This window comes from Sciurus carolinensis, chromosome 12 (assembly GCF_902686445.1).
Source record: "Sciurus carolinensis chromosome 12, mSciCar1.2, whole genome shotgun sequence".
In the NCBI taxonomy this organism is placed as follows: Eukaryota; Metazoa; Chordata; class Mammalia; order Rodentia; family Sciuridae; genus Sciurus; species Sciurus carolinensis.
In genome coordinates, this window is record NC_062224.1 from 27,869,223 (window position 1) to 27,896,327 (window position 27,105).

The 27,105-nt window shown below is 35.6% G+C and overlaps 1 protein-coding gene across 1 annotated transcript in view; it reads left to right on the plus strand.

The window, feature by feature from the left end:
- The window catches only part of St8sia6 (ST8 alpha-N-acetyl-neuraminide alpha-2,8-sialyltransferase 6), a 112,574-nt gene that overhangs the window by 60,711 nt on the left and 24,758 nt on the right, over positions 1-27,105 (plus strand). Inside the window, exon 5 of the mRNA XM_047519898.1 lies at positions 19,780-19,866. Within this exon, the coding sequence (XP_047375854.1) occupies positions 19,780-19,866 (87 nt within the window). The remainder of the gene's footprint in view (positions 1-19,779; positions 19,867-27,105) is intronic.

The following is a 27,105-nucleotide window of genomic DNA, read 5'->3' on the forward strand; positions in this document are numbered from 1 at the left end:
TCCACATTATGTACAACCTCAAGAATGGGATCCTCCTAATTGGAGTGGGCTGTACTCTATGTGATGTTCAATATGTCAAAATACACTCTACTGTCTTATATACCTAAAAACAACAAATTAAAAAAAATTCCACGGTTTGAGCTGGCTGTGGTTCCTGCCTGGACCCCAGGTTGCTATAGACTGGCTGGAGCGCGTGCGTCATGGATGGCGCTTTACATATGTTTGATTGAGTTGGACGTGTTGTTTTTGGGTGTGTGGGTGTTACAAGACCCTGTCCAACTTTTCCTGGGCAACTCCGCTCCCGAATGTCTTGCACTATCTTTCACACATCAGTCGTGATGCAAAGGATGTTTGAAAAGTACGACTGGGAACCGTGGGTCTTTGCTCCAGGACACCCTGTGGAACCTGGTCAGTGCCTGCCCAGCGGGCACATCAGCCTGACACTTGTCTTTGATTCAATTAGTTCTTTCATTGACATGAACCGTTTTTGCTCCACAAAGTGACCATGGTCTTCCACATAAGGATGATCCATATGTGCACCTTGTGGCAAAGCACTGAGTCAGCATGGGGGCCACTTCTTTAATCATGGAAGGCATTTTTTTTCAAGGCAGGGAATTTGACAACTCCTTTGTGTGCATCAAGAGCAATGGCTAAGGGCAGTAATGCTAATGAGAATGCCCGCACACGCTCTCCTGTTTGCTCTCTGTTTTTTCCCTGTTGTTTTGTATTTGATGGGAAGACCTTTTCTCAGCTCCTCTTCAGGGGGTTGCCTTTCCACTACGCACACAATTTTCAGCTAGCTCATATAATTAGCCTGCACTGGTATTCTTTGCGGCAAAGGTCTAGAGAGAGCAGGCCCGAATTGCCCATTGTTGTGAAAGTGTTATTTTGCACACAGGAGACTAATTTTTTTCGGGGGTATCGTCTATTGTCAGGAATTGTGCGTTCTGCAACAAGCGCTATTACCGACTTACAGAGGACAATTGGGAAAGCCATTCAGTGTATGGTGATAAAAAAGTAATTTCATTTTCTTAGAAATAATTATTTAGCCCTATTTTTGTCACGGTCTGGTAAAGACTTAGAATTTTCTCTTTCTTCAGCAAATTTGTCCCTTTCAGGTTGCTAAAATAGAATTTAGAAAGACAGTTATAGTGGGAGGGAAATAGAGTTTTTTTTTTCTTTTTTTTTTTTTCCTCTGCTAGTCTTGGTGCATTTTTTAATAAAAGAAAATTAAGCTTCTTCCATTAGGACATCCAGTGGGACAGGATGTTATGGATCATGATTCTTCATTCTCTGTTTAAGACAGTCAGCTCCAAGAAGGCAGGATACTGTCTTGTTCACAGTTCTATCCCTGGTGTCCTTCACGGACCTGATCACCAATTAGTTGCACAGGAAATGTGTTCAATAAATGAATGAATGAATGAACCAATGTATTTCTCAGGCCTTCAAAATGTTTCCTGTGCCATCTCTAATTTCTAGGTGTTAAAAATTATAGATCTGCAACCTTCAACTCCTTTTGGAAATCAGTTTTACCTTCTTTGACTTCTTCTCTTAGTTTGTTTCTGTACTTTTCTGTTTTTTCTTCCCTCATCCTTTTCCCCTGAATGTTTCTGTAAGTTTTGTCATTGCAATCCTTTTCACTAGATTATCTCCCAGATGAAATATTATACTGTATTAACAGTGCTATAGAGCCATCTTATCATTGCTAGTTTGCTCATTTTTCAGTATAGCAAACTTATTATTTGTAATTTTTACTGTTTTTTTTAATAGCTCTATGGATGTCCAAGCTGTCTATCTTATTCCTTATTGCTTCAGAAAAAATGAAGTGATTTTTCTAAGAGCAGATACTTCAGAGGTGCTGACCCAGGAAATGAACTCATTTTCTCCTCTTGTGTTTTTCTGCCTCTGTTGCTGTGTTAATCGGCTTTCCATTACTGTAACAAATTCCTGAGATAAATCAACTTATTAAAAAATGAGGTTTATTTGGGCTCACAGTTTTGGAAGTTCCTGGCCATGATTGAACAGACACATTATGTTTAGACCTCTGGTGGGGAGACAGCTTGTTACAGTGGGAGCATGTGGTGGTACAAAGCCATTTACCTCATGACTGCAGTATAAAAGAGAAGAGACCACAGTCCCCTTTGAGGGCATGTCTCCAGTGACCTAAAACCTCCCACTAAGCCCCACTCCTTAAGAGTTCCCTACCTCTTAACAGTGCCAAACTGAGGACCAACCCTTTAACACATGGGCTTTTGAGGGACAGTTTAAGATCCAAACTCTAGCAGTTGTTGAACCATCTCAGTCTTGTGTCCCTCTGCCATTATTCTAAGAATCTGGGATCTGAAGCAAACGTACAGTTGTAATTGTTTAGATTCTACTAGTTAGTCAAAGTAGGCGAACTACTCTAAAAAAAAAATCCCAAATTGCAATATCTTAGCACGGAATCTTACTGTTACCCAGTGTTCAGTATCCTTCTTGATTAGGTAACTCTTCTTTGTGGCTCTTTCTCCAAGTTTTGACTCAGGGATTTTGTCCTTCTGAAGCTGTTTCGGTGCAGCTGTCTTCAACAGGTGATTCCCAGACTTGCTGCTAAAGGGAAGATAATATGGAAGCCTATCCTCCACACAGCTTGGAGGGGAATCAAAAAAACTGTCACCACCCATATTCCATTGGCTGGGTCTGGTTCATCTAGATGTTGGGCTCATGTGACTGGTTTTGGTCAAAAGAATGTGAGTGGAGTTTATGTGAGGTTGGGGAGCGTGGTGCCTGGCTGGGTGGTTGCTTATAGAAACAACTTTATGCTATAGAAAGACAGCACCCAACTGTAGTGGACAGTCGGACATCTCTGCCATGTATATATTAAACAGCAGTATCATTCTGATCATCCTATAGATTATAGGCCCCCAAGGTGTCCCTTAAAGTAGAAAGAAGGATTTTTACAACAACAACAATCCTATACATCTTTTGAACCCTTGAACAGTGTAAATAGCGTTTCTAGTGAAAAGATGTAGAGATCTTCTCCAGAACGAAGTGTAAGCCACTTTCTACAAAGTTGCAAAGACATGAAAAGGCCCATCTAAATCCAGAGAGCTTTTTGGGAGTGAACTACACATACTCAGAATGAAGATTTGCAACATCCACCTTTTACTGCCTAGGTGTGACTTGAACCACACACTTCCTGGTGAGTATATATATATATATTTGCTGAGCTGTTTCATGCAGTTGCATTTAAAATTACTGAGAACAGTAGAATTTTCTGAAAGCTGTTGTTTTCATGGGGTGGCATACCGATGCTAGTGGGAAGGTGCTCTTATGCAGGCTGAAACGCACAGTGAATTGAAGACTGGCCCTAAATATTCTTTATTCTTTATTATCCTGGAGAGAACAACATGACCCAAATTGCTGCACGAAAAGAGGAGGCGTAAATTATGGCAGATCAAACTTCAAAAACCTGAGTGTGAGCAGATCACTTGACAGCCTGCTAACAAAGCAAGCATTCCTAAATTTCAAGTTGTCTGCCTGGAAGAAAGATTTTTGGTCAAAGGAAAGATCTTTTTGGCCTAAAATGAGAGATGACTTAATTTTCTTTAGCTTTCAATGCCCTGTGCCTTAATTGCTTTTTAAAGTGATATATATATATATATCACTTTATATAAAATTATATATATATAATTTTGGCTGTCTGCTCACCTCTGACCTTTTAACTTGTCTTTTCTGGTCAGCTTTTAAAAGCTCCAAAATTTAGCGCTCCTTCCTTTTATTAGTGGAGAAAAATAGGCCAGAAAATAAGAAGTTAACACCAAATAGCCAATCATACCAACATGGAGAATTCTTAACTTCTTAAATGTCTCTTGGTAATAAAATTAGTGCTGTGTTTGCTGATATAAAAATTTAATTTGGGAGGCACATGAGCTAGCATTGAGACCATTATAGCAACCTCTGAAAACTTTTACGCCAAACAAAAGTTATGCCAAGGTGATCCAAGATGGCGGATTAGAGGGAGGCTGCATTCCTTGTCGATTCATAACTCAGGATTCATACAGAGGAAATTCTGTCTCTCTGTGAGGCAGTCTTCGCTTCCTACTGATCCCCTGCTGTTTACCCCATGCCAGCATACCACCTGCTTTTTGACTGTAGATTGCTCACTGACTGCCACCTGTCACCTGCCATTTGCTCGTTTGCTTGCCTCTTGCCTGCCCATCGCCCACTGCCCTGTGTCCACCCGTTGATTGTCCACAGTCAACCTGCAGACCACCCACAGACTGCCAGCAGATCACTTGCTGCCTGTTGTTATCTGGAAATCCACTGTCACAGTACCCACAGGTTTGGTTACATGTGGCTGCCACCATTTTGGAACAATAGCCAGGACCTGCAGGACTACCAGGTAGAATCTGTACTGCCTCAGCTCCATACCGCTAGATGAGAAGGCACACAAACGACATGAAAAAACAAGGGAACAAAGTACCTCAAACAAATAAAGATGTTTCAACAATAGAATCCATAGACAACACAGGAGAAGAAATGTCAGAGATGGAATTTAGAAAATACATAGTTAGATTGATCTTCAAAGTAAAGTATGGTATCGGAGAGGAAATACAGGAAGTGAAAGATCACTTCAATAAAGAGGCAGAGATTATAAAAAGGAATCAAGCAGAAATCCTCAAAATGAAGAAAAGAATAAACCAAATTAAAAATTCAATGGAAAATAGCACCAACAGGCTAGACAACTTGGAAGACAGAACTTCAGACAATGAAGACAAAATATATACTCTTGCAAATAAAGTTTGACCCCATAGGGAAGATGGTAAGAAACCATAAACAGAACTTCCAAGAAATATTGGATAACATGAAAAGATCAAGATTTATCGGAAAAGACAAAGGCATAGAGATACAAACCAAAGGAATGCACAATCTTTTCAATGACATAATATTAGAAAACTTCTCAAACCTAAAGAATGAAATAGAAAATCAACTGCAAGAGACTTATAGGACCTCAAATGTACAAAATTACAGCAGACCCACACTAAGACACATTATAATGAGAATGACTAACATACAGAATGAGGATAGAATTTTAAAGATTGCAAGAGAAAAAAGTTAAATTTACATATAGGGGAAACCAATTCTGATTTCAGATGATTTCTCAACCCAGACTCTCAATGCCAGGTGGTCCTAGAATAACATATATCAAGCTCTGAAAGAAAATGATGCCAACTGAGAATTTTATATCCAGCAAAATTAAGCTTCAGATTTGAAGATGAAATAAAAACCTTCCATGACAAACGAAAGTTAAAAAAATTTACAACTAGAAAGCCTGCACTACAGAACATTCTCAGCAAAATATTCCATATTCCATGAGAAGGAAATGAAAAAAAAAATAAAAAACAAGCAAAGGGAGGAACTACACTAAAGGAAAGGTCAATCAAAGGAGAAACTAAGTCAAGTTAAAAACCAAAAATAAACCAAAATGACTGGAAATACAAATCAAATCTCAATAATAACCTTGAATGTTAGTGGCCTAAAATCGTCAATGGAAAGACATAGACTGGCACACAGGATTAAGAAAAGAGACCTTTCAAGAGACTCACCTCCTAGGAAAAGACATTCACAGACTGAAGGTGAAAGTTTGGGAAAAAACATATCACTCATATGGACTGCATAAACAAGCAAGGGTTTCCATCCTCATATCAGACAAAGTGGACTTCAAACCAAACTTAGAATGGATAAAGGACATTCATACTGCTTAAGGGAATCATACATCTACAAGGCATAACAATCATAAATATATATGACTCAAAAAATGGAGCATCTACATACATTAAACAAACCCTTCTCAATTTCAAGAATCAAATAGACCACAACAAAATAATACTGGGTGACTTTAACTCACCTCTCTCACCACTGGATAGATCTTCCAAACAAAAACTAAACAACTATAGAATTAAATAATACAATCAATGATTTAGACTTAACGGACATATATAGAGTATTTCATTCATCATCGAGTGAATACACTTTCTTCTCAGTCTATTTTATGTTCTAATATAGACCATATGTTATGCCACAAAGCAACTCTCAGCAAATACAAAAAATAGAAATACTACCCTGCATTCTATCAGATCATAACAGAATGAAACTAGAAATCAAAGATAAAATAAAAAATAGAAGCTACTCCAACACCTGGAGACTAAATACCTTGCTATTGAATGATGGATGGACAAAAGAAGAAATCAAGGAGGAAAAAAAAAAAAACTTAGAGGTAAATGAGAACATTGATACAACATATCAAAATCTCTGGGACACTATGAAGGCAGTGCTAAGAGGAAAGTTCATTGCATTGAGCTCATACATTAAAAGAATAAAAAGTCAACAAATAAATGACCTAACGTCACATCTCAAAGTCCTAGAAAAAAGAAGAACAGATCAACACCAAAAGCAGCAGAAGACAGGAAATAATTAAAATCCACGTGGAAATCAATGAAATTGAAACAAAACAAACAATTCAAAAGTTATGCCAAATCTGTTAAAAAAGTTATTTAGCAATCATCTTTACCTTAGAGTAGATGAAAATTAACAGCCACAATCTAAGAGCTTGGAGGAATAGTTTATTCAGTTCTTCTAATCTAAATTCATTTTTTTTGTTTTTACTATGAACATGTATGGATTTTATTTTTTAAAGAAATCTAATTGCCTCAATTTAAAGACTTGTTCTAAGTTCAGGCAACCCGAAGGGTAAGAAATGAAAATTTTTTTCGTCTGTGTGTGTGTGTGTGTGTGTGTGTGTGTGTTGATGTTGAATAACTAGCATAACTCTAATCCAAATTCCTTAATACTTTGTCAGAGTTACCTACTATCATTTATACAGTGTTGGAGATTAAATTGTGTATTATTTTATTTTAATAATTTGTTCATGGAAATAAAATTGAATTTTCTTTTAGAAGAAAATTGAAATATTGGGTTCCTAGTTAGACTCCAAAGTTGATTACATATTCATATCAGAAGGCTTCCTCATACTTTCTTAAATAACTGGTCTTTGAAAGAAGTCTTTAATGGGAAGATCATGATGATAAAAATAATCATACTTATTGAGTCATTGAGAAATTATTGGAATTATTTCCAATTTTAGAAGTGGTACAGAGAAAAGAAAGTTGCTTAACAGGCAATGTTAAAGATACCATTTATTTACTATTTGTGGTAGCCATACCTCCAAGATGGCCCCAAAGATCATCTTCCTAGTATTAACACAGTTCTGAAGTCCCTGCCACACTGAAGGTGGCTGCCCTGGGAAGCCACTAGGATATTGCAGAAATAAGGGTGTATGACTTTCAAGGCTAAGTCATAAAAGAATTGTGGGTTCTAATTTGCTGTGTCTTATGATTGTTTGCTGTGGTGACAGCCAGGTGCCATGTCATAAAGACTTACCAACAATGAACTTCGGTCTTCTGTCAAGGTCAAACACCATCTTGTAAGTCATGGGAGTGAGCTGCTTGGAGGTAGATCCTTCAGCCCCAACCTAAATTTTGATTTTGTAATCTAAAGAGTAATGCTGGGCTAGAACCACTCAGCTATGCTGTTCAGGAATTCCTGATCTGTGAAAAAACAAATGTTTATTGCTGTTTTAATGCACTAAGTTTTAATTTGTTACATGCTCATAGATAACTAGTTCATTACTCAACACAATACTTTCCATTATTATGTCTTCATCATAATGACAAATAAATATTATTACCATAATTATCAGTAGTGGTAATGACAACTACCAATTTTTGTTTTTTGGCCTGCAATCTTCCAGACCAAAGTAGCTATAGTCCTTGCAATATTTCTTAGACTAGGTTTTATTATTTTAATTCCACAAGTGAGCTCTGAGAGTTTCAGTGGCTTACAGAACATCAGATAGTTACAAATGGCAGAGATAAGATTCAGATGAAATTCTGACAGTCCTCTTTTCGATTTTGTATTGTGAAGCTATTCAAAATGATCCATCTCCAAAATAGTATACATCTTCCTCAATTTTGTTACTTATTTTTCCAAGTTTCTATAATGTGGCTAGTGTTGCTATATTTTCATAGCATTACCATGCTAGTAGTGACCCTCATTGCAACTTGGAAGATCAGTGTGGCTTCTCTTGGTAAGATCATGGCTGGTGATTAATTGTTGCCATAGTTCAATATTAATATCTGAAACCTTTTGTGTTCTGGTCATATACTAAATTTTAATGTCAGAAATATCTATCAGGCACTATGGTGTCTGGGTAGGGAGAGGTATGCTCAGTTCTTAACTTGGGGTAGGCCTCATTTGATGGGGAACTTTTTCAAAGTATGCAAAGTTGAAACAGATTAAAAATTCTTACCTAAGGAGCATGTCTCTGTGTATCACTGCAGTGAAGTTGATATAACTATGAAACTGATTCTGTTGTAAAGATGTATATGGTAAATCATATGGCAAGCACTTAAAATAGTTAAAAATTATTAAAGATCTTAAAATTCTACTTTAGATCAGAAAAATTCATTTGGGGCAAAAGAAAGTTTCAAAGGGGAAAACGGGAAAAAAAAGATATTTAGCATAGCAAGTAAAATAGATATAAATCTACATACATCAATAACTATACTCATATGTGGAAGCTAGAGAGGAAAAAGGAAAAGAACAGTGGGGGCAGATCCCATGGAAATCAAAGGGAGATCAGTAGAGGAAAGGGACCAGGGGGTGAGAGAAGAGAGGGGAGTGGCAGTGCTGGGGAGGGATGTGGGCCAAATCGCATTGTTATATTGTGTACATGTACGAATATGTAACAACAAATCTCATCATTATGCACAATTGTAATGCACCAATTAAAAATGTGGGAAAAGGAAAAAAAGTAACAACACTAAATCTTAATGGATTAAATCGCCCAATCAAAAGATTGAGATTGCCAGACTGGATTCAAAGACACGATCTAACTTTATGCTGTCTACAGAAGACACACGTAATACTATAAAATGAAATAGATTGAAAGAAAAGGAATAAAAAAAGATATATCATGCAGATAGCAACCACATGAAAACTGGAGTGGCTGTACTGATGTTAGATAAGAGAGAATTTTAAAACAAAAAAATATTGAGAAATAGAGATTTTATAATGACCGAAGAATCCATTCATCAGAAACCTTTCTCAATTACAAATGAATATGCGCCTAATAACACAGCAGTAAAATACATGAAGCCAAAACAGGCATAAATAAATCTGTGTTCGGTTAGCACCTCTTAACCCTGGCCACCCTGTATAAATTGCAATCCTGTTCCACATGCTTCGCCTACCCACTGCCCTGTTTGATTTTCTTCATATCATTTAGCACATAGAAATATCTAGTACTTCAACATGCTGTTAATTTATGCATTGCCTTTGTTTACTGTCTATCATCTCCTACTTTATGAGAGAATGGATTTTTATATTTAGTGAACCATATTATTGGTGCCCATAACAGTGTCTCATATATGGGCAGATGTCCAATAAATATTTATTCAATAAATTCATGAAAATAAAAGAGTAAGTGCTGTAGATGTTTGTAATAAATATACAGGTGATGCAAAGAAAACAGGAGGAAAGAGTGGACTCTGCCTATGTGAGTCAGAAGAATTTGATAGGCAAAGGGCTAAGAGTCATCCATATATGGCTTCAAAGTAGGGTCTGCCACTAAAGTGGCAGAGAGCTTGCCTGGCATGTGCAAGGTCCTATGTTTGATCCCCAGCACTGCAAGAACCAATCAATCAATCTTACCAGCTGTTTTATCTATGCTATCTTTCACTATTGTAATTCACTCTGACTATATAAAATCATTCAAGTGATGGATGGACTAATATTAACTTTATTGGTTCTCTCAGATTGTTTGCAATATATAGGATATTTGTTAAAACTGACATAATAAAATTACTATGTTGTTACTTTCCTCTCTGAATATCCTCTTATATGCCTGGAGATTTTTTTTCCTATAAACTTGAAAAGCAGGTCATCATTTTTTCATCTTCAGAAATCTGATCATGGTCATATTACAAGAGGAAATATGAAAATCTTAAATAACAGGTTTATTCTTTGTTTATTCTTTCTTTGTGGCCTGCCAATATGTTTGCATGTTGCAGATGTTTGTGAAGAAGGAACTCACAGATATTGAAAATTACATTTTGTGTTTTGCTGGGAGATACTGCTTGTATCAAACTGTTCCACTGAAGCAAAATTCGATTACCCCAAACTAATATCAGGAAATAGCACCACCAATAGATTTCCGTTTGTGGTATATATTCTTTGCTGTCCCTCCAGATGCACTTGTCTACTTTTTTCCTTCTTGCTCCTGAGGTTGACTTCCTTGGACTAATTACTCTCTTGCTCTTTGGCTTCTGGTTAGGGTCCAACCATTGACCAGAGAGTAGAAGGTGGGAGGAGTTTGGTGTATCTGTTCCCCTGGATCATTCTGTGGACAGGGGTTAGGGATGACTACATCTTCTATCATACTCCATAGTCCCTGTCCATTGGCCTCTTCTTCACCTGCAGCCATGGCTTTTTCTGGATAACCTGTAGATGTGGGGTGCTGGCTCCCTCTCCGGTTCTGCATCCTCACTCACTCTACATAACATTTTTCACCAATCATTGTAGACTTTCCTACACCACTCCCAACACTGTGTAAAGGTACACTATTTCCTGTTGGTTGGCTAAGGTTAGTCACTGCCTGCAGCATTTCCTAGCATGTGTCTTATATGATCAATACCAATACCTCTGAATTTAATTTTATAGAACAGAGAAAGTATTCTTAAAAAAAAAAATCAATGCCTGACTTTTTTGAATAAGGCAGTATGGCACATGAGAGATTTCACTGGGGCTGTGAAGAAGTACATCGGTATACTTAGGAGTTAATCTGTGAAGCCTCCTTGTAATACTTAACTTTGTCAGAGGGGCATTTAAAGTTCTGAAGAGGATAAAAGTTAGTGATCCCTTTCTCCCAAGTCCATTGACAATACCCACAGCATTCTGATTAGAAGTTACTATTGTGCAGTTGAAAACCCATATACATTGAAATCATCTACCATGAGTGAATGAGAGGCCAGTGTGACTGCCTGGCTCCACTCAGGTCGCTTCGCTTAGGTTTCATACACTTGTCAGCCCTTTCTTTAAAAAGTATCATCCAGTGGAAATGATAGAGGGCCTTATTGATTGAAAATCATGTAGCACTGTATTCATTTGCAGATTTTGTTGTCATGTGGAGCTGGGCTCTTCAAAAGGCGTGGTAGCAGCTGCAAAAGACTTTTTGATCTACACAGAGGATCATGCAGATTCCTGCTGGCTTCATATTCCTGGGTTGTCCCCACTTATTTCAATGGGCAGAAGAGGTTGGCTTACACCCTGAAGAGATATTATAGGAAACAAAATCAGTGCATCAGCTGTTTGAATGGGAATAATAAATGAAAATCCCCAAGATAATGTCTAGGCACATAATAACTTACCCAATAAATATTTAATGCTTCAATTAATTAACTATATATTAGAGCATTTAAAAAGCCTTATTTATACCTTAATTGAGATAAAACTAGTCACAGTATGTGGGTCTTCATCTTCAAAGAGACATTTCTGGAAAAATATGTAAACATTTACTGTGATATTTATTTAGTGTAATTTAGAATGTTATTCATAATTTGAGTCTTGTTTCGAGTGTTATTAATAATAATTTAAATAGACATTATTTATTCTTTAGAAAATAACTTGCTGCATTATTTAGTGTGATTTATTGTATATCTTGGGACCAGAAAATGTTTCTGATGGGATTAATTTTCAGTTTCATTATGAAAATAGATGAGATGCAGCATGATATATTGGAGAGAGAGCCAGACTCTGAATCTAAAGACATGAGTTTAATTCTTAACTCATCTACTGACAATGTAACGTTGAGCAAGCTGTTTACCTTCCCAGAACTTTTTGTTTGTCATCCATAAAAATGGAAGTAATAGCATAAATGGAACTGCCTCCCAAGATTTTAGGGTGGGGGTCTGTGCTTTGTAAACTGAAAACCCACAGTAAATGTAAATGTGCCAACAGTGAACTGTGATTTGGAGTATTTTACTTAACAGACAGCTTTTGAAGAGACACCTTTATGCCACTAATTGGCCCACACTTATAGCATAAAGGCAGCTTTTCCTCCCCAATGATTTTCTACTACATCCAGGCTCCCTGCTTATAATCGTGATGGTACTGCAGCAATCATGGCTTTCTAAGACAGGTGATTTTTCAGTAGAAAAAAGGAAGGATTTAGGGAAAAAAAAAAAAAAAAACTCCCTTCAATAGTCCACATTCTTCCCTTTTATTATATCAGAGGATAATGCTTCACTAGTAGATTTTGCATCAAAAAGAGTTTTTGAGCCAGGTGTGGTGGCACACCCTGTATTCCCCAGTAGCTCTGGAGGCTGAGGCAGTAGGATCGCCAGGTTCAAGGCCAGCCTCAGCAACTTAGTGAGGCCCAAAGCAACTTAGTGAGACATTGTCTCAAAATAAAAAATGGAAAGGGTGGGGATGTGTCTCAGTGATTGAGTGCCCTGGATTCAACCCTCAGTACCCACCCCCCCCAAAAAGGAAAAAAAAGTCTTTGAACACAGCAAACTCAGACTGAATTGTTTGAGTATTGTCTTCCAATTATAAACTGGTCAATATATATATATATTTTTTTTTCTAATAATTGTGTCTGTTATAATGTGTTCACCTGGTTTTAAATATCAGTGGCTAAAGGTCAAAAGCCATTTTGTGCAGCTACTTCACCAGTAAAATTAGATACACAGTGATTGACATCTTTCAATATTGAGTTAAATTGGAGCCAACTACAATTTACTGAGGGATGTATGCTACGAAAACAAACTGCTTTAAAGGCTATGCATACTTTACAATGAACCTCTATTCTAATTGGAAAAGGATGGCAATTTTACTGTTCTAGACTAACTTGATATTCAAGCAAGAATGATTTTTAAATGGCACAAACCCTGCTTTTCACATAAGCCAAAGTATAAAAACTCAAGAGCATTTGCATAAAATCTTGGTGGAAATAAAATCATGTCTAATTTCCCAAGGTAACAGTTGTCAGCCATCTTGGCCAATTTCAAGTTACCAGTGGTTTAACAACCTGCTTATAATATTCCTGAAAATTTAACAGTCTGCTCCCACAAGCTCATATGAACCAGCTCTAGCACACCAATGAGAAACCATGGAGATAGGGAAAAGAGGCTGCCCCTTCCCCCAGGCCAACAAAGAGGATTGAGAAAGCAGATTGGGCTCAAGTCCAAGAGTCAGCCAAAGAGATAGCAATGAATTGTATTCTGTTTCAAGTTGCAGAGGTTTTTATGTTGCTACTACATAGCAATATAAACCCTTTCTCCATTTCTGGGTTGTACTGTAGGGACTCCAAGAGGAAGATGAGTATGGTCAATTTAAGGGTTTCTCATGGGAAAAAGGGTAAAGGTAGCAGAAGATACACATATGCATGCCCTCTTTAATGACAAGAAATTAAGAAATTAGGAAGAATCAGTTGTATTATTGGACTGACACAAGGCACTAACTAGCTATTAAGCCATAATGTGAGAATTCTCAGGCAATACACAAATGAGGGCTAGGTGTTAATGCAGGGTGATTGGTAAATAAGACAAGTCAATGGAAGTCAGCACTGGGGAGAGTTAATAAGTAGAAGCCATAATCATGGAACGAGGAATGTTGCTTGAGCTTATTTAGAGGTCGATGGTCTCATTACATTTTCTATTTCTATTTATTATTTCATATTTTACTTCTATTAAATGTGCCTTTCCTTGGTTAATGAAAATAATCAACATGTCGTAGGATTGTGCTGGACTAGAAATGGTATCTTTCAAGTCCTAAGGGAAAGGGGACAGAGTGAGAAATCAACAATTAAATTTAATGTGAGAAAGACTTGGAGAAATATTGGTCATGGCACTGTGAGAGTATAGGAAAGAGCAACTGAGTTATCCAGGGAACTCCAGTTTTAAATATACCCTAGATGCATAGTTACTAGAATTTTGAATGAAATTCGATACATGATCCATGGCTGATAGGATAGAGGTTATTATCTTAAGTGTACAATTTGAAGGGTCTCAACATATGTATGCACCATTGCTACAGTCAAGCCTATGAAAGTGTCCATCACCCACAAAAGTTTGCTGGTGCTCCTTTGTAATCTCTCTTTCTCTTCCACTGCCTCCCCAACTCCACATGCCAGCCCCACACTCAAGGAACCCTTTATTTGCTTTGTTACTCTGGACTAGTTTGCATTTTCTGGATGCAATCTGCATTATGTATTCTTTTTGTTGTCTTCTTTCATTCGGCATAATTATTTTGAGATCAATCTATGTTTTTGCAGATATCAGTAATTCATTAGCAACATTCTTCCATTATTATATAGACATCCCAGCTTTCTGATCCATTCACTTCCTAATGGACATTTGTACTGTTCAGTTTTTGGCTGTTAGAAATAAAGTTGTTTTCAACTTTAGTGTTGAAGTCTTTGTGTTGGCATATGTTTTCATTCTCTTGAATATCAAATAACTTAGGAGTAGTAGAGCTGGTCTGTAGATAAACACAGTAGATTTGTGTTTAACTTTTGAAGGAACTACCAAATGGCTTTTTAAACTGATTATATATTTTACATTTTCATCAGAAGTATATGAGATTCCTTGAGGCCCTGTTCCTTGCCCAACAATATGATCCATTTTTTTCTATTGTAGCCATTCTAGTAGATGTGTAGTTATGTCTTATCATGATTTTAATTAACATTTCCCTAGTAACTAATGGGGTTGAGCATCTTTTCATGTGTTTTCCACCCATTATATTTGGTAAAATGTCAATTCAAATCTTTTGCATAATTTTTAATGGGGTTGTTTACTTTATCATTGAATTCTAAGAGTTCTTTACATATTCTTGGTGCAAGTTCTTTATCAAATATTTTCTTCCTTTCTGGGACATGTATTTTCATTTTCTTTACAGTACTTTAAAAAATAATCTTTTAATCTTGATGTTTAGTTTATAAATTTCTTCTTTTACAGTTTGAACAATATGTACATAATATATATAAAACCCAATGTCAATATGATATTTTTCTTGTTTTCTTCTAGAAGTTTTCTAGCTATGACTCTTACACTTAGGTTCGTGATCCACTTGGGGTTAATATTAGTATATTGGGTGAGGTCAGAGTTGAGGGTTTGCTGTTATTGTTTTCCATTTTTATCCAGTTGTCCCAGCAGTGCTTATTAAAAAGATTTTTTTCCCCACTGAAAAAAAAAAAAGCCTTATTCAATGGCTTTTTTTATGGATTTCTATTCTTTTAATAATTGATTTTAAGACACTGTTATTATAGTGCTATAGTAAGTCCTAAAATCATGTAATATAACTCTTCCAAATTTGTTGTTAATTTTGTAATTCTGTTGGCTGTTCTAAGTACTTCAATTTCTTTATGAATTTTAAAATTGCCTTCTTAATATCTATAAAAATTCTTGCTGGAATTTTTATTTAAATTGCACCAAATCTATAGGTACATTTTTTGGGATATTGACAATCTCAAGTCTTCTGTCTAGTGGACATGAAATATGGCTCTACTTATTTAATGCTTTAATTTCTCTTATCAGTATTTCATACTTTCTAGTGTATAGGCTGTGCATATTTTTGGTCCATGTATTTCATATTTTTGATGTTATAAATGGAAATATTAATTACTTCTTTTTAGTGTATAGAACTATAATTGCCGTAGTACATTGACTTTGTGTACTACAAATTTGCTAAATTATTATTAGTTCCTATAGCTTTTTGTAGATTCTTCAGGTAATCATGTCATCTCTGAATAAGACAATTGGCTTCTTCCTTTTTGGTGTGGATGGATTTATTTCTTTTTCTTGCCTTATTGTACTGGTTGGACCTCCAGTACAATGTAGAATAGGGATGATGAAAATGGACATCCTTTTGTGTTCATTATCTTAAAGAGAAAACAGTATTACTTTTACCATGAAGTGTGATCTTAGTCGTAGGTTCTTCTGTAGAATGCACTTCATTAAGTAATGAGAATTCCTTTCTATGTTGAATTTTCTGAGAGGTTTTGGCATGGTTCTATGTTGGATTAGGTCATTTTTCTTTGTTGTTATATTACTATGGTGAAGTACATTGACACTCTAATATGTCAGTTAGAATATCAACATGCTAATGACATTTTAATTCTAACCTCTTTTCTTATTATTGGATTCGATTCAACAACATTTTGTTGGAATTTTTCCATCTGTGTTTGTAAGGGATATTTGTCTGTAGTTTTTCTTCCCTTTAATGTTTTTTTTTTTTTTTTTCTGGGTTTGGTATCAGGGTAACACTGTTTTCATAGAGTGAGTTGGGAAAGTCCCTCACCTTGTCAATTTTGTAGCAGAGTTTATGTAGACTTGGTATAAATATTCCCTAAATGTTTCATAAAGTTGTCCAGTGAAGTCATTTGGGCCTGTTATTTTCTTTGTGGGAAGGATTTTAATTACAATTTTATAATAGTGATGAGTTGCCTCATATATTGATTTCTTCTTGAGTGAACTTTTATAGTTTGCCTCTTTCAATAAGTATGTTCATTGCATTTAAGTCAGTCATATTTTGGGGCATAAAGTTATTATACCATTATTATGTATATAGGGTTGTTATACTACATCCTCCCTCATTTCTGACATTGGTCATTTGTATCTTCTTTCATTTATTCTTGATCAGTGTAGCAGGAGGTTTATCAATTTTATTGGTATTTTTAATGAACCAGTTGTTGACAATTGATTATTATTTTATTGATTTCTGATCTTAGCCTGTTTTTTTCATGGTAATATTGCTTGGCCAGGAATATTATTTTTAATGGGAATATTCCTTGATCAAAATCTACTCCAACTTTGTTTAATTAATTCTTCTATAGTACATTTCCCCCCATCTTTTTACTTTTAACTTATTTATTTATATGAAGCTGGTTTCTTTTAGACAACATATAATTGGTAGCTTAAAAAATCCAGTCTAATTTCTCTGCCTTTTTAATTGTTATGTATACATCATTTATATTTTATATGGTTACTTGCATAGTTGAGTTTAAATCTGCCATCTTGCTATTTGTTTTCTGTTTGCCTATTATTTGCGTCCTAATTTTGTTTCCACTTTCTTTTGGATGGAATATTTTATTATTACATTTTTATGGGTTTAGTTTTAGATTTTTTCTGGTTTCCTTAGATAAAATATACATCTTTTTCTTATTTCGGTCTATTTTCAAGTGACTTATACTACCTCTGTTCCTTTTCATCCTTTGTCTTCTGGCCTCTGTTCTAGATGTCATGTGTTTATTTTTTACATATACTATAACCCCCAATTATTATTATTATTATTATTATATTATTATTATTATTATTTTCACTTTAAACTGTCAATCATCTTTTAAAGAGACTTGGAAAAAAGAAGAAAAAGCTTTTAATGTATGTTTACATATTGTGCTCTTAATTACTTTTTGTTTACCCAAATACTAATCTAGTTTTATTTCTCTTATGTCTAAAGAACTCCCTTTGCTTATACTGCAGGTCTGCTGGTTGTGAATTCTTTTTGCTTTTGTGTGTCTGACAAAGCCTTTATTTTATCTTCATTTTTGAGAGATTTCCTGAGTATAGTATTCTAAAATGATAGTTTCCCCCAAATCCCAGTAATGGTATCATTCTACTGCCTTCCAGCTTCCATTGTTTCCAACAAGATGTCCACTGTTATTCTTATCTTTGCTTCTTTGTACTTAATATATTTTTACCTAATTACTTTTAAGATTTTCTCTTTATCACTGGTTTTAAGCATTTTATTACTCTTTGTTTTATTGTTTTTGTTTGTGTTTACTGTGCTTTGAGTGTGTTGGGTTTCTTAGATCTCTGGATTTATAGTTTTCATTGAATTTTGGGGAAATTTTTCACCAATAATTTCTTCAAATACTTTCTTTGTCTTCTTTTTCTTTCTAGGATTATAATTATACTTATATTAAGCTATTTCAGATTGTATCATAGCTGATTGATTCTTTATTTTTCATTCATTCTTTTTTTGTTTTTAATTTTCAGTGGTTTCTATTAACCCTTCAAGTTCTTTAATCTTATTATCTTAGCCATACATTATGAGAAATTTGATTTCTTTTTCATTTAATGAATTAAAATTTGAAACTTTGGCACATCCATGTTAAGATGATTGTTTTCCACTTACTTTACTTTTCATGTTATACTTTATCCTGATGACATAAAATATAATTGTAATTCTTGTTCATTTAATTAGATATTTGTATTTGATCCCTCCCTTTATACTTTCTCTTTAGTTGTGATTTTAGTTTTTTTTTTTTTTTTTTTTTTTTAGTACAATTCTTTTTGTTCCTTTGGTCATGGACCCTTGTACAGGTAGTGCTTTGATTGTAGTCTTGCAATATTGCCAAAAGATTTGAAGCTATGCCTTGGTGGTAGACAAGATTTCTCCAGACAGGAAAGAAGTCATAGTATTATGTTTGTTATGAAGAGCCAGAGTTGAGGGCTCTCTGGTTAGGTTGCTGAATACGTATTTCTTCTCTTGGGGTTTAACAATTGCTTACAAAGTGTTAGTGACTATCATTTTCTGTGTGGGACAGGCAATGTTCACCAGAATATATCAACACTAGACAAAATTTTGGGGTCTGAGCATAGATTTCTCAAGATGTTTAATGCACTAAGATAGGTCCTAGGACTCAGAGGAATGAGATATCTGTTAGGGTTGTGTGCTAGAAAACTACTTTTAATACCTTCAGTGGTAGTTCTTAGCCTTGCTCTTCTCTTTTGGTATTTAACATGGTCTTTTGAGATTTTTTACCTTTTCTGAGCTGAGTTAATGGGAACCAAGGATAAATATTTTTTATTCATACTGATAGCACCATTGAAAGGAAAGAAACCCAAGAGGAAGGTAAATTTCAGGGACAAAGGAGTTCCATGGTTGACTACATTTCCTAACTATTTGTGTGACCAATGGAGGAATTTTCCAGACAAGACTATCTTTTCCTTTCCTATCCTCTCACCAAAATATTCTCCATCTTGTCATACAGCCTTGATTTCTAACAGTTAGCAACTAATGACTAAGAGACTAACTGAAAGAAAACTTAAGGATTTTTTCATTCACATGAGCACCCTTAAGGACTAAGCAGTATTCTGTGCTTTAGGAATTAATACTTCAGATAGAGAGAGATCTATTGGGAATCAAGATCCTGTCCTGTGCTTCTAAAACTGTAGACCTGTGCCTATAGATTTTTAGAACTATATACATGCCTCCTATCTTAGCTCAGCCTATTTTTTAAATGTACTATTCAAAGTTAAAACTTAAGGTGGTTGTTTTGAAGAAGTTTTAGCTATACATCCCAAGGTAAATGTATCAACTTAGAGTCTGAAAAACAGTGATTACATATTTATGATAAAAATCTGTAAAGTACATATTTGTCTATGAGTTAAAGCTATATTGACATGACTATAAGACACATGCATGAGTTTCTGTCACAGTTTGTAAAACTAGACTTGGTTTACAAGATGTGCAATTTATACATTCCTAAACCAACAGTAATTATTTGTGAGTTGTATGTTTCTAGCTGTTTCTAAATGAGCCTAGTATTTAATTATATACTTTATTCCAGAAAAATTGTAGAGGAGGGCTAACATGAGTAGATTTTATAAAAGTGTCCTTTAAGAAAGCACTATGTGAGATCTTTATTTTCTAATTACATTGATATTTAACTTGTAGACAAACAGAGGATGATTACCTTCACATCATCACAGATATACAGAGCTGTCCATGGAAACCACAAGCAGAAGAATATAAAAATTTCAGGTAAAAGATTTTTCATAAATAATATGAGTGAAAAAAATGTTCATTTGCTCTGTAGAAAAATAGCCAACATGTTATTAAAACAAAAAGTAGAAAGGACCAACTGGTAATCAGGATGATTGAATTCTAAGGCCCTCTTGTGAGATGCATGACATTCCAACCTCACTGCTTACACAGAAGGTTTTAATTTTCATACTGAAATTAATTACAAAAAAATCCAAGTTCTAAAAAAAAGTTTTTATTAATGTTTTTATTATGTTTTAGAAGATGATACTTCTTTGTACCATTTTTACTTGGTATGTGTTTATTTTGTAAATAAAATATAATGGCATTAGGGAATGTTTGGAACATATAGAAATAAGAAAATCATCCACAGTCCCATCACTTTAGAACAAAAGCTGTTTTGCTTTCTGCATATTCTCCTCCAGTTTTTCATTAGCTTTTTAACACAAGTGACATTCGGGGGCATGAGTTGCTATAAGTTGTAACCTACAGAGAAACCCTCAACCTGCAAAACTAGGTTACTGATTCCCTATTAAAGAGCTATCATTTGTGCTTGGAGAACTTGTAGTGCACCCAGATAAAAATGCCATTTGTGAAAGCGATCTGCTGTTGGGGTGCATGGATATTTATTTGTTACCCCTTCCTCCCTAAACCATACCCATCATAGAACTAGGTCAGTTGTCTCTGTGCTAGTAGCCTAGTTTACTCGTTCTGGATTTTATTTTGTTTTTCTGGTTCTTTTCTATGCATCCCACTCAGGTTTTGATCTGTGCCCAATTACTTTATTATATTACAATGCAGAGACACATCTTTATCTTCACTTTTTCACATTTTCAAGTTTAATGTAAGCTTTAAGTCTTTAAAGTCTTATTAATGAGGCTTTGCTTTCTCTTAAAATGTTCTTAATATCTGCTCCCTGCTTCTCTTATGGGAAAGGCGTGACGCTGCTGTTTCCCTGTGCTGTAGCCCTGCCGGTCGCCCTTCAGTCTGTGCACACTGGTATTGTCAGATGAACTGCCTCTGATTCTGCTGCCAACATCAGAGGGGTTTTTGTTGGCCCCTTTGCGTAAGAGTAGCTTCCTGATTGACTTGAAGCTAAACGTGGGTATCTTCCCTCCACTGGATTAGACAAATGGATGTCATGACTTCCTGTAGGATTCCATAAGCATCTTACCTGTCACTACAGGGTGAGAGGCTGGAACAGAGATTCCTATTAAACTATTTCACCTCCAGGATATCTTGTTACACAGTCCTATTCAAGACTGACTTCAGGGTCCTGAGAAGGAGGATCCAGGGAGACCCCATAGAAAGCTGTGCAATCATAACCTGAAAAATCATGGCATCAACAAGTGGCAGCAGAGTCTGATGTTCAGAGACCTTTTCTCATGTGTGAATGGGCCAGAAAGGACGAGGGAGATATTGAGGTGTTGAACTATTGAGGATCAACCTAAAATAATTAACTAGAAAGCTAGATGAGTAGTGATGTCAATATGCAAAGCAAGGCTAAAGGAGCTTCCACTTCTGACTGCCAAGTTGGTTCAGGCCAAGCCTCCAGAGGGTAACAGGAACAAAACAAAGGTCACCAAATACCAGTTTGAGGGCGTTAGAAAGCTACCAGGGCAAGGGGAATTTACAGGACTAAGAGCCAGAGGAAGAGGGAATCTAAAGTTGCTGAGCAGCGTTTGGGGCTACTTTTTCTCAGAAGGGACTTGCTGAATGTAAAATGATGAGAGATTGAGAAGCTGAGCAGAGCTTCCAGAAATCCCTCGAAAAGACCAGCTCTCAAAAGAACTGATGCCTGAATTCAAATCATTTCCATCCCTCAGTTGGATTTAGGAGATCTGCCCTTAGCCTAGATAACAAATAGAAGCAAAAGTAAATCCTCTCTGGAAGAAGGTAATGTTATTCAGAGCTTTAAATGATCTCTGCAAGTTTTCTTACACAATGTTTGACTCAATTAAAAAAAAAAAAAAACATTTTCCCTTTAAAGGTTTAAAGGTTTCCTTTTTCTTGCTTTCCTTCCTTCCATTTTTTCTTTTGAAACAAAAATCGGCAGTCACTTTAAATCCAAAACTGCATGAGCAACCTTGCTGCAAATTATGATAGATAGCAGCTATGTGATTGATGGTACATTTTCCCCTTAGTACCATCTCAGTATAAAAAGTGCATCAGTAACCATGGCAATTACCCAATGGTCTATCCATCCCTCCAGGGCCAATTTAAGTAAACATCTGGGGCTATACCACTTATGGTGTGTTGTCATTCGAGAGAACAGTTACGGTGACATTTACTTATTTACTTGAATATATATTACATTATAATGTTTACATTATGGACATATTTGTAAGCTAAATCATATAAACCCTCAACAGAAGTCTGTGAAATCAAATCACAAGCAACCATCCACTCTTAATTTTTTCCTAACATAGTTGGCCAAATCTGGGAGTCTCTACCTATTTATAAAGCCAGTATTGTAGAAACACCCCCTGTTATTATAGATGTCAAGTAGCTAAATAATTTTCCATTTTATTTATTTATAGCATTTTATATCAAATTGAAGGAAAGTAAAATGTGTCTTAAAAAGGCAATAATATTCTTTTAGCAGCCATTACAAAAGTCATATTAAATTCTGAAGAATATGAACAAGAGAATAATTTCTAAATCCATCTGCAACACAATTGTTAACTTCCTATAATTGATACCCACAACCTCTGAAAATTATGGGACTCCTATGGTCAAGGGATCTAAAAATAAGAAAGCTTGAAAGTCATTTTTCTGAAATAAATGTGCTACTTGCCAGCAAAGGGGACAAAATTTATTTATCAAACAAATATTTGTTTAGCATTTACTATATCAAGCACTCTAGACCTCTTCAGTATTGATGAAATTCTGGTTACAAAACACAGCCTCGAGAAATTGTCATTAAATAAATGGATGCATGAAAGTAAATGAGAAAAATGGGTTTCTTTACTGACCTCAAAGAATTTATAGTTAGTTTGGAAAACAAGAAAAAAGAATACAAATATGAATGATTTAATGTCAAAATGAGTGATTTAGACAAATACTATGATATATCAGCGTAAGCTCTCATTTTCTTGAAACATTTTGTAGAAAGAGGCAGGACTTAAACTATAGATCTGAGAATGGACAGAAAGGGAAGGAGAGACCAATTTTGGAAATGGTGGGACCAAAAACAATGGCCAGTTAGTTTCAAGGCCAGTTTGGGTGAGGACCACACATTTCTACTTACAGGGTACTTGTAGCTAGATGGGGGAGGGTCTGATGATACCCCGGGCTCTGATTATCAAGGTTAAGTTCAAAGGCATTCTGTAGATAACAGGAACCCAGGAGAGATACTCCTACTAAGGGAATTGCATGACAAATTTATTGTTTCCGGGGAAGTTTTGGGTCACATGACTTGGTGTGACCTGGATGGAGTGTGAGTGGTCCAGAGGAGTCAAAGCAGTTAGGGGCAGAAGAGTGATCATAGGAAGACAGGGACTGAAACATCAATGGTAGCTACTAAACTATCAAGGGAGAGCCACAGGACTATAAGCCTCTTGGGGGGATGGCCTGTGTTATTTTTTCTTTGTATTTCCAGTGCCTGTCACATAGGTAGACCCCACAAACAGCTGCATGATTGAAGAATTGGTACAGCTGGGTTACTTATTGAATTTCAGTTCTCTAACTGAAGGAGTAGAAAAATAAAGTCAAATAAGAAGTTTTGGATCTGATTGATCGGAATAATCATAGTACTAAACACAGAAAGATTTCAAGGGGAGCGTGCTTTGGGGAAGATGAGTCCATTCTGGATAGGGTGTATCTGAACCGACTGGAGACAATTGGATATAGAAGATCTTGCCTTCATCTGGGGAAAATATGAATGCTAAAAGAGACTGGCCTCTCCCCAAAATGAAAAGAACTGCAGTTTAAAACTGGCTGATGTGTAAATATGGCCACTGAAGTCTATCTTATCAACAAGTTTTTCTTTTGTGACAAAGGAGTTTGACCTCTTTTTAAAGATTCCTGAGGTTTTCCTCATTCAATATTTAATTGGGTGCCTGAGACCTTTGAAAGTGGTGGCATTTCTACCTTCTCTTAGCCTTTATCTGAACATGAGAGGTTTAACTGAAAGTTTTTCTGGGTTTTTATTTATTTATTGTTCTTTTGGTACCAGGGATTGAACCTAGGGGTGCTTAACTTCTGATGTGCATCCTCAATCCTTTTTATTTTTTATTTTGAGACAAAATCTTGCTAAGTTGCTTAGAGCTTCACTAAGTTGCTGAGGATGGCCTTGAACATGAGATCCTCCTACCTTGGCCTCCTGAGTTGCTGGGATTATAGATGTGTCCACCATACCTGACAGAAGGTTCTTAATCCAAAGTCCATGTTAGAGATTTTATGAAGCCCTCAAAATTGAGTGGGAATTTTGAACAGGTTCCTGAGAAAAGGCTCCACGGCTTTAATAAAATTCACAAGAAGTCTAGGTGCCCCAAATGACTAAATTGTTTCTAGGGACTTTTCTGGATTTGAAGGTTCTGATGGTTTTGGGATTTGATTGCTTATTTCACCTTTCATGTAGGTGGGATTACCATTAGCCTAGACATTGATCTGGCTTATATTCCGCCCTCCCCTTTAGACATTTTTGTTCTGAATTGGTGTTTTTGGTGAGATCCCATTGAACCTTGTTAAAGAGGCATTTAAGTAAAAGTTGAAGATGTTTTACCCATTTTTCTTCTTTTCTTCTTGGTATCTAATTTCACTTATATATACCTATACAAACTCAAGAATGTTGAGATATTGCCTCCTCCACTTTTAAATCATTTATTGAACATAAGCCAATATTCAGAGTAATTTGTGGAATAGCTACTTGTATTTCAGTCTAAGACATGATTCCTCTTCACAGTCTCTCCCTCTAATTTTTAAAAACTGATGGCTAGTCATTTGCTTGAACTGACACTTGGAAATTGAGAATAACATTGAGATGCTTAAATTGAAATTAGACATTATAAGTAACACTCCTACTGGTCCTTTCCTACTTCCTCCCCTTCACCCTTGAAAGCTCTTTTGTGAAGCTCTGGAAACTTCTGGTAAGCAGGTTTTATCCCAGTAGAAGATCTTTGAGCTTTAGTAATTAGTCCTAGATTTCCTAAGTAACTTGCATGGTAATTACTACATTAGCTTTCTTGAATAGTTTTCTAACTTAAAAGAACTGTATTCAATTGGGTAACCAATTACAGAAATAGTAGGTACACAGCAATAATACTCAATTTTCGTGTTACTTTCACATTTTTTTCCAGGAAGTACACTATTGTTACTATTTTTTAGTTTGCTTTGGACACTCTGATACCATTTAATTTCATCAGATATCCTCATGCTTCAAAGATGTGAGTTGGAATCTAAGGCTGATTATTATCAAGGACATATTTACTGAAAACTTAATGGCAGAAAACAGTTCTATTATGTAAATGCACACATTTAAGACTCATGCAAATGAGATACCTTTCAAATGACTTGTAAAACAGGTATTTTGTGCCCAATTACTTTGTTACGGATAACTATTACATGGTAGCAATTTTATTGAATCTCAAATTATCCCCTTAGGGTTGATTAAATTAAAATTTCTTAAAAGTTATCCCTTTATCTTTTTTGTGTTGAATATGTAAGAAAAGATCCCAATTTTATTTTGGTAGATTCAGTGACATTCTAATAACAACCCATATGTTGTTTGCACTTTATTTGAGCTCCTTGGAAAAAATATACTGTTAAACAAAATAAACTTACCTACCATGTCATGTATGTTAATTTTTTAAAACTACATTTACATTGTTCACAATGACATTTACATTGTTAAAACAATGTCATTTAGCGATTTAACTTTGTGGAAGGATAGACTCCTCCAAATAAGTAGATGGATAAGTTAATCAATATATGGCAAGAAATTATAGATCTGGAAAACCGAACTTAGTTTAACCAACAGAGGTTTCAACTGTCTTCTGAAATATCTCTCCAAAAATAATAGTTCTGTTTATTTCAATGGCTCTTTGTGAGCCTACATTTTTTAATTTAACCAACACTTCCTGAACAATATTGATGTTTCAGGATTTTTGTCCTCTAGCATAGATTCTTGGAGAGAAGCAAAAATCATCTCTATTTTCAGACTTTTTTTGATTATACAGGATCATGTTCATTTTTCTGAGGCACTATTTTCCTCCTTCCTGTTCCTTTTAAATGTTTGCTTTTACAATTCAAACAGGGTAACTCTGATGACAGCTGAAAGCAATACATATTTTATTTTTTCAAATTTAAGAAGATGTGTGTAGTTTATGATAGGTGTTTTGGGTCAGTTGTCAGATTGAAAAAGCCCTTTTTCCTCTGCATTGAGACCATTCTTCACTGTTAATATCCTGTCATATCATTTTCTATTTGTTATGCCACACAGCATGCCTGTGCATTTAGAAAAGCCACAGAAACCACACCATGTCATTACTTCTGCTGTATTTAATAACAGAAACTAGCTCTTGGACATTAGGGAACCGGCTCCTCTCCTTAGTCTTCAGAATATAAACCTGGCCGTAAATATGCATTGAACTCACGTGGGATTCACTGATCTTCTAAATTCTCTTTCAAAACTTCTCTGCCAACTTGTACTCAGTATTAACTACATTGCCGTATGTGCCCATGTCAGATAAGCCTCCTTCATAGGCCATCCTGCCTCTCAAATCCTCTTCACCTTATATCATTGTCTGCAATGTCTTCATCGATGTATTACACTGTTTAAACACTGGCACAATATTCCAGAAGACAGACCTCCTCCAGTGTTTCAACATTACTGCTTCGCTGCTGAGTTTACATTTCAATAGACTTCTCCTCTGCTTCGATAATCATATTCATTTATATTTTATTTTACTTTGGTTTAGTTCTTATATTCTACTCAAATATATGAGCTCCTCTTTCATAAACTTGAAAATACCAGTGCATACATTAGCCATGAATGGAAAAGTGCAGTTATCTGAGTTGCTGATTGAATTTGGTCTTTATTCATGTTGAATACTAGCTCACAGAACCCTCTTAAATCTTTCTATGGCTGTCAGGTTTTGAAGGGGAACTTTGAGTGGGTTGAGGAAGAGCTAGGATGAACTCTCAGCAAAATGTGTAAAGTTTGTGAAGAATTCATTTGCTTGTTTTATATTTCATATATATTTCCAAATGTATTGAATATCTGCTCTGCATCAGATT